This window comes from Hibiscus syriacus, unplaced genomic scaffold (genome assembly GCF_006381635.1).
Source record: "Hibiscus syriacus cultivar Baekdansim isolate YM2019G1 unplaced genomic scaffold, ASM638163v2 tig00000136_pilon, whole genome shotgun sequence".
In the NCBI taxonomy this organism is placed as follows: domain Eukaryota; kingdom Viridiplantae; phylum Streptophyta; class Magnoliopsida; order Malvales; family Malvaceae; genus Hibiscus; species Hibiscus syriacus.
In genome coordinates, this window is record NW_024061765.1 from 929,626 (window position 1) to 947,664 (window position 18,039).

Consider the following 18,039-nt stretch of genomic DNA (forward strand, 5'->3'; position numbering starts at 1 on the left):
AAATAAAATATTCAAATAAAATCGGTTATCAAACATATTTTAAAATATGAACATTATTTTCATTTAATCACTTTGGTTTCTGTCTTTTATATATTTTCCCGAAACATACACCCACCTGCACACCAGTAAGGACTTACCCTAAGCACGAAGCCGAGGAGCCTGCAGTAATAACGTCTCCATCCAGTCACTTCCATCACTACAATGTGTAGGTTCCCCAGAACCATACACCCACCTGCACACCAGTAAGGACTTACCCTGAGCACACAACAAAGGAGCATGCAGTAATAACTTCCTCATCCAGTCACTCCAATCACTACAATGTGTAGGTTCCCTAGAACTATACACCTACCTACACACCAGTAAGGACTTACCCTGAGCACACAACAAAGGAGCCTGAAATACTTCCCTCAATAATATCCTAGTGACAGAAATAAACATGTATGTATTTAGGTGAAATAAATATTAATCCATTAAAACATGAAAATGGTTCATGCTTAAAAATCATATGCAAAAATTACAGAAACCATACATCAGATCAGTAATATCCGGTAAATCAGGTGTCGGTAACCAGTATTCATAAAACATGTATCATGTTGTAATAATATTCAACATCATCATAAATTTGAAACCATTCATATGATAGTTTAAAACAGTAAGATAACATCGTCAGTAAACACACCTGTAACAGTCTGAGAAATCAGATAGAGAAGCCTATTACTGGGTTTGTCGATCACGCTCTGCTGCAGCGCTAGATCCTACGAATCGGAAAAATCCATATTGGAATCCTAATATAAATAATCTTAATCTTTATTTAAATCATATACGGAAACCTACGAGTAATTCTTGTATTACGCGGTTCGGACTGATCTGATGAACGGACAACACCGAACCTGACTGATCCTCGCTCAGGTGAAACACGAGTACCTTCATAAAATATTTTACTTAATCAATTCCTTAGTCATATCTCAAATAAATAATCAAAATACTAAAATACTAAGCCTATTTAGGTTCACATGCTCAATTCGGAGATTTCAGGTCAGAATTTGGCAAAACGGACTTCGAATCAAATTCAGGACGTCGAAAAACATAAAGTATGACCTTCCGAAATTTTGAATTCTTGGTCAAAATCAAAGTCAATGAGTTTGACTGACAATTTAGAGACTTTCGGGTTTGAATTTGGTGAAACAGACCCCAAAAACAGATTTGGGACGTCAAAAACTGTCAGGATATGTATATTCAAAAAAGATTAACGGTCGTTTAATAGCTAGTCAAAGCTTGTCAAAGTTTTGGTCAAAGGAGGTCAACAAACTGTCAACTATTTTACAGAAATAGGACCTTTTTTTAAAATAATTACTAAAATAGCACCCATTTTGAATTAATTACTAAAATATCACCTATTTCGAATTAATTACTAAAATAGCACCTATTTCGAATTAATTATTAAAATAGCACCTATTTCGAATTAATTACTAAAATAGCACCCGGTCAACGGTCAACGGTCAACGGGTCGGATCGGGTCGGGTCAACGGGTTGGGTCGGTCAGTTCGGGTTGTAACCGGTCAAACCGGTCATTTTGACCTTCCCCACGTGCAGTGGCGACGCGTGGGGGCGCGTGGGACGTCTTACGGCAGCGTAAAATTCACGAAAAAATTTCTAAAAATTATTTTGAGCGATTTCGAGATACTTACAAAAATCGGTTCAAATTTTTAAACGGCGGAGAGCTCGATTTCAACAAATCGGAAACTTTGACCGTCTCTCCTCCCCACGCGCCACCGTTAACGGAGATCAAGGATGACATCGGCAGACTCGGAACAGTACAAAGAACACGATGGTGCGGGAGGTGTCGTAAACGGATCAACGATCAGCGGTGAATTTAAGATTTTCTCGGGGATTATGCAAAAAAATGTTGAGACTTTGACTGGAAATTCCCGGCGTTTGGCAGCTTTTCGCTTCAATTAATTTAAGAGGTTTATTTCTCGCTCAATGATGAATACGATGGTGGTTTCAAAACAACGATCGGAATTCAGACGGCGTCAGGATCGTGGTTGGAAGATGGTGTTGGGGGAGGGAATTTGGGAGGAATTGGTTTCTGATTTTCAAAAACCAATTCACGTATATAACACCAAACTTACCTATCATTTTAGGGTAAATTCAGAGCTTGGTCCCTGAATTTCCTTTAACTCTAAAACAAGCTACAAGTTTTTAAAAACTTCCAATTTAGTCCCCAAATTTCACCAATTTACTTAATTAACTCCTCCCAATTTAATTAATTATTATTATTATTATTTTCATATTTCCGGGTTGTTACAATTCTCCCCCTCTACAAGAAATTTCGTCCTCGAAATTTACCTTATGCAAATAGATGAGGAAATTGAGCCTCTATTAACTCCAATATCTCCCAAGTAGCTTCTGAGGGACCACGATTACTCCACTGAACTTTGACCATTGGAATACGCCTATTCCGGAGAACTCGCTCATCCCTCTCTAAAACATGAACAGACTCCTCCTCATATGACAAATCAGGTCTCAGCTCTACCTCAACAACTTGAATGATGTGATCTGGATCTGGACGGTATCGCCTCAACATAGACACATGAAAAACATCATAAATACGACTAAGCTGGGGAGGCAACTCAAGCTGATAAGCAACATGTCCAACTTTCTTCAAAATACGATACAGTCCAATAAATCGCGGACTCAGTTTACCCTTACGTCCAAATCTCAATACCTTCTTCCATGGAGATGCCTTGAGAAAAACCTGATCTCTAACCTCAAACTCGATATCCTTACGTCGCTTATCTACGTATGATTTCTGCCTATCGAATGCCTCTTTTAAGCGATCACATATCAATCTGACAGTATCTTCAGTCTCTCAGACCAAGTCTGGACCCAAAGTTTTTCTATCATGCAACTCTGTCCAACATATAGGAGTACGACATCTACGTCCATACAGAGCCTCGTACGGTGCCATACGAATACTTGCCTGGTAACTATTATTGTAAGCAAACTCAGCTAATGGCAAGAAATCTTCCCAACTACAATGGAAATCAATCACACAACCCCGTAACATATCCTCTAACACCTAAATTACTCTCTCAGACTGTCCATCAGTCTGAGGATGAAAAGATGTACTGAAATTCAAACGAGTACCCAGAGCCTCGTGCAAAGCTTTCCAGAACCTAGAAGTGAACCTCGGATCTCGATCAGATATGATAGACAACGGTACACCATGAAGTTTAACAATCTCTGAAATGTACAACTTAGCCAGTTTGTCCAGAGAATAATTAATTCGGATAGGGATAAAGTGCGCTGACTTGGTGAGTCGATCAACAATCACCCAAATAGAATCCTTTTTGGAAGGAGTTAGGGGAAGACTAGTAACGAAGTCCATCGTAATGCGCTCCCATTTCCCTTCAAGAATCTTAATTGACTGTAACAATCCATTTGGATGCTGGTGTTCTGCCTTAACCTACTGACAAGTCAAACACCTCGTCACAAAATCTAAAATATTCTTTTTCATACCAGTCCAAAAGTAATGCTTCTTGAGATTATTGTACATTTTATCCCCGCCAGGATGCATAGCATAAGGACTACTATGAGCCTCCTGAAGAATAAGCCGTCTCAACTCATCATCTTTAGGTACGCAATAACGACCATGAAAACACAAAATACCATCCTGATTTACAGTATACTCTGAACCTGTTCCCTGCTTAACTTGTTCAATAATGGAAAACAATGAGCTATCCAGAAGTTGTTTGGCCTTAATCTCCTTGACCAAAGTGGGTTTAACCTGCAACTCTACTAACAGACTGTTATCATCAAATAAACTCAAGTTAGCGAATAAGGCTCTGAGATATGATATCGTCTTACGGCTCAAGGCGTCTGCCACTACATTAGCTTTTCCTGGATGATATTTTATCTCTAAATCATAGTCCTTTAGAAGATCCAACCAGCGACGCTGTCTCAAATTTAATTCTTTGTGAGTAAGCAGATACTTCATACTCTTATGATCAGTATATATATAACACTTTTCTCTGTATAGGTAGTGTTCCCATATCTTTAAAGCAAAAACCACGACAGCTAACTCCAGATCGTGAATAGGATAGTTACGCTCATGCGGCTTTAACTGACGCGAAGCATAAGCGACGACCTTCAAATCTTGCATCAAAACACATCCCAATCCAGAGTGAGAAGCATCACTGTAGACAGAAAAATCTTTCTCAGATTCAGGATGAATCAGTACTGGGGCTTGGGTTAGAACAGTCTTCAATTTCTCAAAGCTAGATTGCTGGTTCTCAGACCAGACAAATGGAACATCTTTCCTCAATAGTTTTGTCAGATGAGCTGCAATAAGGGATAACCCCTCAACGAACCGACGGTAGTAACCAGCTAAGCCCAAGAAACTACGGATCTCAGAAACATTCACGGGTTGCTTCTAGTTCAGAATAGCCTCCACTTTGCTTGGATCCACCCGAATACCGTCACTAGAAACGATATGTCCAAGAAAAGTCACTTCGTTGAACCAAAACTCACACTTGCTCAACTTAGCGTATAACTTATTCTCCCTTAAAGTCTGTAGAACAATCCTTAAATGCTCCTCATATTCTATTTCACTTCTAGAATACACCAGTATGTCATCAATGAACACAACTACAAACTGGTCCAAATAAGGTCGAAACACCCTATGCATCAGATCCATAAAAGTAGCAGGGGCATTTGTTAACCGGAACGACATCACTAAAAACTCATAATGCCCATACCGAGTTCGAAAAATAGTCTTCAGAATATCCGAATCTTTCACTTTGAGTTGATAATACCTAGACCTCAAGTCTATTTTTGAAAAGATAGAAGCCCCTCGAAATTGGTCAAATAGATCATCGATCCTGGGCAGAGGATATTTGTTTTTAACCGTGAGCTTGTTCAGCTTCTTATAATCAATACAAAGTCTCAATGACCCATCTTTCTTCTTGACAAAGAGAATTGGGGCTCCCAACGGTGATATACTGGGTCGGATAAATCCCTTGTCCAACAACTCCTGAAGTTGGATTTTCAGTTCCTTAAGCTCTTTTGGGGCCATACGATAAGGAGCCATTGAAACTGGAGTGGAACCCGAATAGACTTCAATTTCAAACTCAACCTCTCTATCCGGTGGTAATCCAGGCAACTCCTCGGGAAAAACATCAGGAAATTCCTTAACAATCCGGATGCCTTCAATATCAAATTGAGAACTCCTGGTATCCAATATATAAGCAAGAAACGCCTCGGAACCTTTCCTGATCATCTTCTCAGCTACAAAAGCAGATACAATATTCGTCAGAAATCCACGGCGTTCCCCGATCATTACAATCTTTCGATTATCTGGGGTCTTCAGATCTCTTGGTCTCAAAATCAATATTTACTCGATGTTTGTCCAACCAATCTACGCCGAGAATCAAATTAAATTCTTCTAAAGGTAACTCCATCAAGTCGGCCAGAAAAATCTCTCCATTGATCTCTATAGGACATTCTCTAAAAATACGATTCAACATTATGGACTTGCCTAAGGGACTTTGAACTATCACTGAATGCTCAGTATTCTCCACAGGAATATTTAGACCCTCAGAAACGGAATGTGATACATAGGAATTGGTAGAACCACTATCAAACAATGCAAAGTAGGGAACTGAATGAATAGTAACAGTACATGCAGTCACTTTAGGCCCATTGCGATCCTGTCGAAGTCTGGCAGTGTAAACCAATGCAGGCTGTCCGGCCTCAGATCTGGCTGGACCCTTACTCTGAGATGCTCGGCCTCTACTAGCAGATCCTGGTACTCTGCTCTGATTATGACTCACTACTAGAGTCTGAACAGTACTTTGAGTACGTGCGGGAGTACGAGCTGGCATCTGAATTGTAGTAACTGGCCTTGGACAATCCTTCATGAAATGGTCACAAGAACCACATCTAAAACAGGTACCCAATTTCTTCTAGCATTCTCCAGGATGACATCTTCCACAATAATCACATAACTGCAAAGATTTCCACCCAGAAGAATCACCATGTCTAGAAGAATGTACAACTGAAGAACCAGATGTCACAGGCCTGACACTCGCCCCACTTCTCTGTAAAGACGTACCCCTGCCTCTCTTGCTGGGGTGTGCTGAAGAATCAACAGAACCGAAAGGCCTTCTGAATCGGGTTTGAGCTCGATCACTATCTTTCTTGTGCTCCATACCTAATCGTTCTATTTCTTCAGCAGTCTTGGCTATCTCAACCAATGCATCAAAATTCTTCTCTCGGTGGGTAGCGACTCGACTTCTGATCTCATACCTGAGTCCATTCTTGAACCTCAAGCATCAGTGTCCACAAGTCCAGGAGCATAGCTGCTTAAACGGATGAACTCAACCTCATAATCCATAACAGACATGCTACCTTGCTCCAGATTCTGAAACTCCTGACGTAGCTCCTGCAGGTATCTCTCTCCGATGTAGTGACTCCGGAAGCGCGTCTTGAAAAGATCCCATGTTAACTGGTTTCTCGGAATACTACCAGAAATTGATTGCCACCATCTGAAGCTCTCTTTCTTCAACATAGTTAGGGCCCCCTTCAACTTCTGTTCAGGTCTGAGGTCCATCTCATCCATAATCCTCTCTGTATCCTCTAGCCAATACTCAGCGTCTGTCGGGGGTCCACCAGTAATACCCTCGAATGGGACTATACCAGCAGCGACCAAAGAGTTTGAAATCTCAACTGCAGTCATATTATTAGGGGCTCTTGCAGCTCTCTGAAACATGCAGAATATAGCTCTATTAAGGGCATCTTCATTTATGTCAGTATCATCATCTCTACTGACGGGAGGATATCTCATAGGAGTAAACTGATCATCATGAGAAAGGGTAGGATCTACTTGCAGAACAGGAGGATCACGTGGAGACATCGGATCATCTATCGTAACAGAAGGTCGAGTGACTCGTCCTCGACCACGGCCACATCCTGTTCTACGACCTTTAGCAGCACTCATTGTTGGATCTATAAGGCTCTACAGAAAGAATTCAAAACATATGTCAGATTAGCATCAGGGATCTCGGGAAAACTTTAAATCATAAAATAAGGTGACATTATTTTTCAAAATTTCTTAAAAATCCAAAGCTTAGGACCCATATACAGTCCGAGTGTTTAAAACCGAAAGCTCTGATACTACCAAATATAACCCTCCAGACCCAGTCTATAAGTTAGAACCAAATCTAAGTGGTCACATATCCCATTCAGAGTTTTTTTTAAACAAATTTTAATACATTAGATATAATACAGAACAAAATATAAATAATACAAATATATTCAAAACGATAGCAAATACATGTCACCAAACACAAACTGAAAAACATATAGAGATATACGTTCGTACAAAATAAGTAGTTATCTCCCATGATGCCAAATCTGCTAGCTTACGGTCTGCTATTATCTAAAAAAGTTAAAAAACTATAGAATTAGTTAAAAAGCCCAGTGTGCTCCAAACAGTGTATAAAAACATACGAATAAAATATTCCAATAAAAGCAGTTATCAAACATATTTTAAAATATGAACATTATTTTCATTCAATCACTCCGGTTTCTATCTTTTATATATTTCCCGAAACATACACCCACCTACACACCAGTAAGGACTTACACTAAGCATGAAACCGAGGAGCCTGCAGTAATAACGTCTCCGTCCAGTCACTTCCATCACTACAATGTGTAGGTTCCCCAGAACCATACACCCACCTGCACACCAGTAAGGACTTACCCTGAGCACACATCAAAGGAGCCTGCAGTAATAACTTTCCCATCCAGTCACTACAATGTGTAGGTTCCCCAGAACCATACACCCACCTGCACACTAGTAAGGACTTACCCTGAGCACACAGTAAAGGAGCCTGAAATACTTCCTTCAATAATATACCAGTGACAGAAATAAACATGTATGTATTTAGGTGAAATAAATATTAATCCATTAAAACATGAAAATGGTTCATGCTTAAAAATGATATGCAGAAATTACAGAAAACCATACATCAGATCAGTAATATCCGATAAATCAGGTGTCGGTAACCAGTATTCATAAAACATGTATCATGTTGTAATAATATACAACATCATCATAAATTTGAAACCATTCATATGATAGTTTAAAACATTAAGATAACACCGTCAGTAAACACACCTGTAACAATATGAGAAATCAAATAGGGAAGCCTATTACTGGGTTTGTCGATCACGCTCTGCTGCAGCGCTAGATCCTACGAATCGGAAAAATCCATATTGGAATCCTAATATAAATAATCTTAATCTTTATTTAAATCATATACGAAAATCTACGAGTAATTCTTGTATTACGCGGTTCGGACTGATATGATGAACGGACAACACCTGACCTGACTGATCGTCGCTCAGGTGAAACACGAGTACCTTCATAAAATATTTTACTTAATCAATTCCTTAACCATATCTCAAATAAATAATCAAAATACTAAAATACTAAGCCTATTTGGGTTCACATGCTCAATTCAGAGATTTCGGGTCAGAATTTGGCAAAACGGACTTCGGAATCAAATTCAGGACGTTGAAAAAGATAAAGAATGACCTTCCGAAATTTTGAATTCTTGGTCAAAATCAAAGTCAACGGGTTTGACTGAGAATTTGGAGACTTTCGGGTTCGAATTTGGCAAAACAGACCGCAAAAACAGATTCGATACGTCAAAAACTATTAGGATATGTATATTCAAAAAATATTAACGGTCGTTTAATAGCTGGTCAAAGTCGGTCAAAGTTTTGGTCAAAAGAGGTCAACGTCAACCATTTTACAGAAATAACACCCTTTTAAAAATAAATACTAAAATAGCACTCATTTTGAATTATTTACTAAAATAGCACCGATTTCAAATTAATTACTAAAATAGTACTTATTTCGAATTAATTACTAAAATAGTACTTATTTCGAATTAATTACTAAAATAACATCTATTTCGAATTAATTACTAAAATAGAACCCGGTCAACTGGTCGGATCGGGTCAACGAGTTGGGTTGTAACCGGTCAAACCGGTTCAAAACCGGCCAAACCGGTCATTTTAACCTTCCCCACGCGTAGTGGGGTCGCGTGGGACGTCTTACAGCAGCGTAAAATTCACGCAAATGTTTCTAAAAATTATTTTGAGCGATTTCAAGATACTTACAAAAAATTTGTTCAAATTTTTGAACGGCGGAGAGCTCGATTTCAACAAATTGGAAACTTTGACCGTCTCACCTCCCCACACGCCGCCGTTAACGGAGACCAAGGATGACATCGGCGGACTCGGAATAGCACAAGGAACACGATGGTGCGGGAGGTGTCGTAAACGGATCAACGATCGGCGGTGAATTTAAGATTTTCTCGGCAATTATGCAAAAAAAAAAACGTCGAGACTTTGACTGGAAATTCCTGGCGTTTGATAGCGTTTCGCTTCAATTAATTTAAGGGTTTGTTCCTCGCTCGATGATGAACACGATGGTGGTTTCAAAACAACGATCGGAATTCGAACGGTGTCGGGATCGTGGTTGGAAGATGGTGTTGGGGAGGGAATTTGGGAGGAATTGATTTCTGATTTTCAGAAACCAATTCACGTATATAACACCAAACTTACCTACCATTTTAGGGTAAATTTAGGGCTTGGTCCCTGAATTTTTTTTAACTCTAAAATAAGTTACAAGTTTTTAAAAACTTTCAATTTAGTCCCAAAATTTCACCAATTTACTTAATTAACTCCTCCCAATTCAATTAATTATTATTATTATTATTTTCAAATTTCCGGGTTGTTACATTGGGTAAAGAGAAAAAACCATCATGTTGGGTAATTTTTTAATTCATTAATATTTTTTAAAAATATATTTGAATTATATTTTATGCTTTTAAAATTATTTTTAACAAAAATATTAAATATACGAAATTTAAATTAAATAATTTTTTTTATTAATCAGAATAAGTACAAAGTAATTTCTGTTTAAATATAACTCTTAACTATTTGACATTAAATACTCATAGCCCTGACATACGGTTCAAAATCTAAAAAATAAAAATAATTATTTTAACCATTGAATTCGATTGAAAACAAGGTTAAACTAACCTAAAATGAAATCGTTTCATATATGTTTTTTATTGCAAAAGTGGTAGGGGGTCATTGTCTTCATTATTTTAGTACGTCGACGTTTTGGAAGTCGAGTTACCTCAAGTTTTGTCTACTTCTTGGGCGTAGATAATTCAAATAATAATAATAATAATAATAATAAGAAGAAGAAAATACATATGAAAAGAAACAGAGACGAAACAGTTGGAGAAGGGAAGGAAGAGAAAAACAAAAGGAAAATGGAGATTGTTTGGCAAACTCCTGCTCATCCTTCTCAGAAGCAAGATTATATATTTCACAACGGTAAATTGTACAAAAAATAGTTACTTCTAAATTATATTAACCGAAAATACAGGAGCTCAAGTTTTGTTTTTCTTTTGGAGGGAATTTGACAGGGAAGCGCCATGTACGACCGTACTATTTTGAGTTTGTCTCTCATGTTAGTTTCTCTCTTCGCTCTATTTCTTTTTCCCCCTCTGGTTTTATGTGGTGGAAAATCTTTTAAACCCTAGTTTTGCTTATCTAATAAAAAAACACGTTATTGATTGTATTTTTTGTTCAGGTTAATAAACGATGGGACGGTAAAACAATTTTGGATTTGTTTGCTCAAGAGTTCAGAGGCCGATCTAGAGATTACTATGTAATCACTCTTTCCTTTTAAGTTACATGGATGTTTTCATTTCATATTCGAAAGGATTTATTTGGATGGAAGGGAAATGTGCAGATCTATTTTCTTTTCTTTTTCTTATTTTTCTCTTAACCAACACAGTGTTGGTCATATGATAGGTTACATAATGTTGGTTAGTTTGTATTAATTAATTGGAATGTATTGCAAGTTTCAAGCAAAGACCTTTATTGGGTGGATTTCTCGCAATTTCTTCATTTACCCATAATTGCATAGGTTTACATGTGTACCTTTTCTGTTATTTCGGAAATAATTATCATAGGAGAGTGCTGTCAAATGTGGACGGATACAAGTGGATGGAGAGAATGTACCTGTATCTTACATAGTTAAGAGATGCCAGAAGATTAGCCACTTCTTACACAGGTTCATCACATATCGCATTCAATACCTGATCTTATTGAGTTTCACTGAATTTTAAAGCCTCTTATTGGGGGTGGGTGGGTTGAATAATATTGCAAGGTAGCGATGTGTTTTGTTAATACATGCATTGTTGGAAAACCTTAATATTTTCTAGTTTCTTTTGACTTCTCTATGGTTTTTGTATGCTCTGTTTAAATTATGGCTTTTCCCCCCTTTTTGGTGCTTCATTGTTTCATTTTGAAGTTGTGAAACTTGTAATTGATTCTACAAAGGTTGTAGACATGAACCGCCGGTGATGGCTTGGGATGTGGATATTCTTCAAAATGAACCTGATGTACTGACAGTTTGCAAACCTGCATCTGTTCCTGTAAGTCTTTTGCGAAGTGTACCTATTTCAACTGTATTAGTCCGTATGAATGTGCTTATTGCTTAGATGAGGGGAGGAGGAACTTTTCTTCCTTCTTACCATATGATATCAGCTACTCTGCCTTTTTTTAATTTTAAATTAATTTTGCAATATTTTTGTAGGTACATCCATGTGGTCAATATCGTAAAAACACAGTTCTGGGTATTCTCCAAGCAGAGCATGGGTTGGCTCCTTTGTATCGTATCCAGATCTAACTCCACATGGCGCTTATATTTCAGTTTACATTTAGGCTACTTTTATTTTTTGTGTATGCAAATTAATCTTTTTTTCTGTTTCTTTTCGGTAAAGTTGTGAAAGCGGAGTTTTCTACTTTTTCCTTGACATTATCATCCCAGCCATTCATCGACTAGATCGTCTGGTCTCAGGATTGCTTATCATGGCCAAAAATCCAGCTAAAGCTGACATTTTTAGACAACATGCAAGTCTTTTGCGAATTTATGTATACATTTATTTATTTGTATGTGTAGGCAAACATTTTTTTTGGCACAAAACTTGTTACTACTGTGTTGATAATCTAGAATCACTCCTATCAAAAAAAAAAAAAAATCTAGAATCACAAACAACTGTCAATTGCATCCTTTTCCATTTGATATGCTTATCTAAAATTGTTTTAACAACATGGCTACATGTGCAGTATTGCATGATTTGGTAGAATGATATCTAGGACACTAGCTGCTCTGTTCATCAAAGATAAAAATCCATTGCTTTATCAATATGCTTGATCTGGAAATTTGAGACTTCTTACATAATGAGACTTTTCATTTAATCTGAATGGGATGATTCCAGATCGAAGCTGGACTGCTTCAGAAACAGTATATTGCAAAGGTTGTCGGAGTGTTTCCAGAGGGTGAGGTATACGTTCATGTAATTTGTGTCCAAATTTGAATCGTTCTGCTTGTTCAATTTTTATCAAGTGCATAAATACTCTAGAAGCTTTTTTATATTTTTGGCTAAACAGGAAAATTTTCTATTCAAGTTTGACCTTTTCGTTTTCTTTGGTTTCTTTACATAGCAATAAGTGACGAGGAATTGCTTGATATTGTAAATATTTTTGTATGAGGATATATAATTTCAGTGTTTTTGCTTAAGTAGCTTCTGATTTTCTTTCTTTTCTAGTTTCAAACAATTGTGCTTGTTCAAAGTAATGAGAAGGAATGGAACTTGTCTTTTCACCTTCTGCCATCTGCAATATATTATTCTTGATGTTCTTCTACCCCCTCCCAAGAATTTTTTTTTTTCTTTTTTTTCTTTTAGTGAAGTTGTGTTAGCTTGCTATATTAAGTTAACCATATTCAGAAGCTTTTTATCCGAATCTTGCAACAATTAACTTGACTTTTTTACAATCTTGTAGGCTGCTAGTAATCTGAAAAGTCACTTTAGTTGAAGCCAAAATATTCTTCATTCAATTAGTTATTGATGTTTTAGTGAGATCTAGTATGACAATGAATTAATTATCATTAGTTAAACACTTCTGAAAAGTCCTCTCATGATGCACTCCCCATTTGACTTTTGTAAAGATTTTCTTTTTCAGCAAGTTGTTGATGCCAATGTAGATTACAATGCTAGAGAAGGAAGGAGCACTGCAGAGGTAAGTGTGGTTCTTCTACACGTACTAATGGTATTATAATTGTGTGTTTCTTTTCCACTTTTATCATTGTAGTTGATGTAAACCATGTGCAAGAAAGATACAAAGGAAAACAAGACCGATTTTGTTATGGATGTCCACTTGTATATTTACTGCAAGCTTATACATTGTACCCCACTACTTTCTCTCTTTAGGGGTGATTTGTATGTTAGACATATTCATGGCCCAGAATATGCAAAATGTTTGGTGTTTGTTACATGTTCAAAACCAAATACTACCCTTTTAGTGATTTTTTTAAATGACACAGTAGTAGTGCCATTAATTTATTTGTTTAACATTCTGTTCAATTCTATCATAGTGTTGTTTCTCGTTACTGTTAAGCAAATTAAATCTCTAGGCTTTGTTACTAGTCATTTGCTTTGAATGACTCAATATGGCTGTAGGTGATCAATAAATCTTTGAACTGCTAATCATGTAGGGACTTCTCCTTCTCTAAGGTTGAAAGTTTCACAAGGATTCTGGGGATGTTTCTTATCCATTAATTTATGATCTGATGAGAGAGTTATCGAATTAAAAGAAAGTGGTTCGCGGCTGTACTAAATCATAGATCTGTTTCATGCAGGTTGGCATCTCTAATGGTGAAACTACCTTGAAGGGAAAGGCTGCCTGTACAAAGTTTACTAGGATTAGCACCAATGGGACACATAGCATTGTTTTGTGTGAACCAATTACTGGCCGAACACATCAAGTAAGATAACACACAGAAAATAATTCTGTTAATACCAGTGAACGAGATGTTTGTAGTTGTTTTAGTGGACAGGTGATGCTTTTGGATATTTATCAGTACACTGGGTCACTTTTAAAATTATGTTATATGCTGATATTTTCTATTTCAGCACTTTGGCATTCTCAATTGGCTTTTAAAGTTTAAACTGTTTTCTACAGCTTCATATCTTAGAAGGGCTCTTACATTTATGTTTTTGTCAATTTAGAAAATTGCTTGAATTTGACACTTCTCTAGTGAACTTAGTTTTGATTTATGTCTTTTTCTGAGTAAGTAATACATATTTTTCCATTTGTTAGTGACATTACTAGATTCCTGCATCTTTTTATAAATAGTTTTGCATTTTTTCATTTTCAATAACTGCATATTTTTCTGACTAATTTTTCCCATTTGTAGATTCGTGTGCATTTGCAGTGTACAGGCCATCCAATAGCCAACGACATGCTTTACCTTTCATGCAATGTTATTGATCGCTCTACTTTAGGAACAACTGCTGATAGAGCTGCAGCTCTTTCTGACAGCCCTCCTGAAGCCAATTGTGAGAATCATAATGAAGAATACAAGTACTGCGGTGAAGATTTCAGCATTGATCCCATGTGTACACACTGTCCTAATTTAGCTCCAAACGGGTAAGACACTTGTGATTACGTATGTTCAATATAATCGTTCGGTTCTCTCATTTCAGTTGCGGCTATGCTTCTCAATAATGCCCTGGTTAATTAGTTGTATCTTGTATTGCAGTTTTTCAATAGTTATTTTGACAAACTGCTTACAAAAATTGTGACATTTAACTTCTTGATACTTGGTCATGTCATGATAACATCATAGGACAAATGACTACGTAAAAAATTCTGTGCTACTCATCATGTGAAGTACCAAGTGTAAATACTGAGAATTCTGTATTCCTTTTGATTATTATTGTCCAGATATTCATTACCATGTGTGGAAAATTCAACATTGGAAATTATTTATTCTTGCAATTACTTGATATTTGATAATTGTAAATTATATTGTCAATTATATTTCTGAATATAGAAAGTTAATGTTTTTTTTAAAAAGAATCTTCAGCCACTTCAAACAGTTTACTATTATCAGGTGTAATATGAGTGATGAACTATGCTCCATTTATTAGTTATTAAACGTATATCAATTTGTTCCACATTAGAAAAAGCATAAACCTTGATTTTCTTTCTTTACCTTTTATATTGGAGGTTTAATTAATAAGGTGGTCATTCCTGATGCTACCTATTCCCATATTGCTTGTTGTGAGCTGAGATTCATACTTTAGACAGCAATAACTATAAAAATTACTAGTCATTCATGATTTATTTTATTCAAATTGATTTAATAATCAAATTTGACACTTGTACATGCTTTAATTTGTTTTGCTTTGATGTCTTCTGACCACTTCTTTCTATCCCATGAAGATTTTGCATGCTAGGGATCTCCTTACTAATTGCATATATTTAGAAATAAGATACGGTACTAATTTTTGCATCCATTATCATACATTTTTTCCAGCTAGTTACAAAAGGAAGGAAAAAGAAAATGAGAGCTAGAAATAGAGAAAGATGTAAGGTCACATCCTCAGGACCTCAACACATTTCGTAGTCCGACATCTATAGGTTTGTATCTTCTAAGTAGGTATTAATGTAGGAGAAAAGTAAGCTGGTGGATTAAGTTAGTGAATGTGTTTTCTTTCATTCAAATCTTCTTTATTAGGCTGTTTCTTGCTGTTACATTGCAATGTAGAAGATTCTTCGTTTCAATAGAAGAGGTTAGTGTATGACTTGACATGTCAAGTTTGGTCCGCCTCAATCTCAAGGTGGTTTGCCAAAACTATCATTCTTGTTTTTCTTTAAAAGATCCAGATCTAAACTCACGCACATTTAGATACAAGAGACAGGACTATTGATATAGATATATGCCCGAGATGAGCGAACCGATGTATTTGTAGGATCGTATTTGTAATCATGTCTGAGACTATGTGTCAAATATAAATGTCTGATACTTTCATTATTGTGTGCAAGTACAAGAATCTCACATCTCTGCAGTTTCAACCATCTATGATCATTATTGTGTTTATGGCAGGTATGATGGGCATGAGGAAGGATTATGGCTACACTGTGTAAGGTACACGGGCCCAGATTGGGATTATGAATGCCCATATCCTGACTGGGCATCACTCAGCTAATTCATTGCTTCCTTTTTATATTATTTTCCCTAGAAAATGTGCTGCCATGCAATCATTCTTATATTTTTCTTAAAATTGAAGAATTCATCCTTTTGGCTGTTCAGTCAATTAATTTTTTCAGCCATTGGAACAGTGATGAAAATTTGTTCTAGTAATTTAAAATGTACAATGAATTCAATAGTTCATTTGATACAGTAGTTTCTTATTGTTATCATTTAAATGTTGAAAGGTTTCATGAAATTACATGATGAGTTGGAAGGTTGTTTTACAATATTTTCTTCTCTCCTCACACATGCTTAGGGTAGGGGTGCGCAAATCCGGGTACCCGGAACTTCCGGGTCGACGATTTCTCGGCCCGTGTCCCGACCCGGATGTTACGGGTACCCGGTAATCGGGTACCCGGATTTTACGGGTACCCGGTAATCGGGTACCATGTTTTTTTATTTTTTTTTTCAAAATATTAATTTAAAAAAAATATACACAAATTTAAATGTTCGAAACTTCGAATTACATACTCTAATATCCGAACATAAAATTTAAAAGTTTGAAATATAAAATCTAATAATCCATAATATAAATAATTCATTATATTTTATATAATTATATATAAAAAATAAAAACTAACCGGGTACTACCCGGAAAAACTAGATTTTGTGACTTGGGCCCGACCCAGGAAATGTCGGGCCTGGTACCCGACTCGACCGAGTATTTTTTTAGAGAATTACCCTTTTTTTAGATCTGGGTTGTCGGGTCAATGTAGCGGGTCAACCGGGTCGGGTAATTTTGCACACCCCTACTTATGGGTGTAAATGAACTGAGTTTGAACGAATAAGATTATTGTTATTTCTTGATGGTGTGAGCGTTTATGATTGAAAGTTATCATTAAATAGATATTACATTGTGTTAATCCTAGATTAATAAAAAAATTTGTGTTTATGTTTGTTTATATTTTTAATATCGTGTTCGTTTATTTATTTTTAAAAGTGTCCGCGTTCTATTGTATATATGTTTACAATCATATTTGTTTAACGTTTGTTTATATGTTTGTAAACATATCAATGTTCATTTGCAAGCTAATGATAAAATTACACAAGTGCTCAAATTTCTTAAGCTATGTAGTTTAAACTTCAAATTTTATTATATGTTCAATTTAGCCCCTATAAAAAATAAATAAGATTTTAAATGAGTTTATAAACAAGTTTGTTCGTGGATATAATTGAACGAGTTAATAAATGAGATTATTTGTGAATATAAACGAATTGAATATATTTTTGTTCGTGTTCGTTCATTTATTAAATAAACATAAAAATTTTGTTTGTACTTGTTTATTTAATTTAACAAATGAACATAAACAAATGTTATACGAATGATAACTGTTTATTTATATCTTACACATGCTTACAAGATTCTTGAAAATATTCATATTTGATGTATGTCCAGACATGATATGGGTACGGGCACACTTAAATTAAACTCTTAAAAAATAGGTATATACGAATCTAATATTTGAATTAAAGAAATGTAAAGTTTTATTTGAATGCATTCGGGATTCTCGTTGACTTGGACATGGATACATAGAAGTACGATATTTTATGGTACAACATTGAAATCTAACTCATTGATAAATTAATATCATCTTGTTAGATAAACTATAATAGATGAGAAATTGAAAACTATAGATGGCGACTAGAGTGTTTATGTGGCTTCAAATTGGGAAAAGTATAGTATATGTTGCATTTGTTTCTGTCTCTTTTCATTTTGGTCACCCGATTTTTAATTGTTTTGATTTGATCACTTTTGTTATTGATTAATAACAATTTAGTCATAGAGGCATCAACTATCGTTACATTGATGAGATAACACAAACAAAAATGATTAATTTCTA

General features: G+C 36.0%; 1 protein-coding gene and 1 long non-coding RNA gene across 2 annotated transcripts; one reads left to right on the top strand and one right to left on the bottom strand.

Annotated features, from left to right (window-relative positions):
* Window positions 1-928: 928 nt before the first annotated feature.
* Window positions 929-16,125, bottom strand: LOC120132948. Its single transcript, XR_005517058.1, has 3 exons — window positions 15,994-16,125; window positions 5,850-5,853; window positions 929-941 (listed from the first exon to the last, which is right to left on the bottom strand). It is a non-coding gene; the product is annotated as an uncharacterized LOC120132948 (long non-coding RNA).
* LOC120132850 (RNA pseudouridine synthase 7) lies at window positions 10,290-16,344 on the top strand. Its single transcript, XM_039149570.1, has 12 exons — window positions 10,290-10,422; window positions 10,515-10,558; window positions 10,682-10,759; window positions 11,067-11,167; window positions 11,444-11,531; window positions 11,693-11,771; window positions 11,927-12,009; window positions 12,378-12,443; window positions 13,123-13,179; window positions 13,799-13,924; window positions 14,357-14,589; window positions 16,052-16,344. The coding sequence occupies exons 1-12, from the start codon at window positions 10,299-10,301 to the stop codon at window positions 16,152-16,154; spliced, it is 1,182 nt and encodes a 393-aa protein (XP_039005501.1). The 5' UTR covers window positions 10,290-10,298; the 3' UTR covers window positions 16,155-16,344.
* Window positions 16,345-18,039: the final 1,695 nt, after the last annotated feature.

Bases quoted from the DNA above. Each gene is read 5' to 3' on its own strand.
- LOC120132850 (XM_039149570.1), top strand. From the start codon at position 10,299: ATGAAAAGAAACAGAGACGAAACAGTTGGAGAAGGGAAGGAAGAGAAA. The intron at 10,760-11,066 runs GTAATCACTCTT...TAATTATCATAG, and splicing joins GCCGATCTAGAGATTACTAT to GAGAGTGCTGTCAAATGTGG. The intron at 12,010-12,377 runs GCAAGTCTTTTG...GGATGATTCCAG, and splicing joins CTGACATTTTTAGACAACAT to ATCGAAGCTGGACTGCTTCA.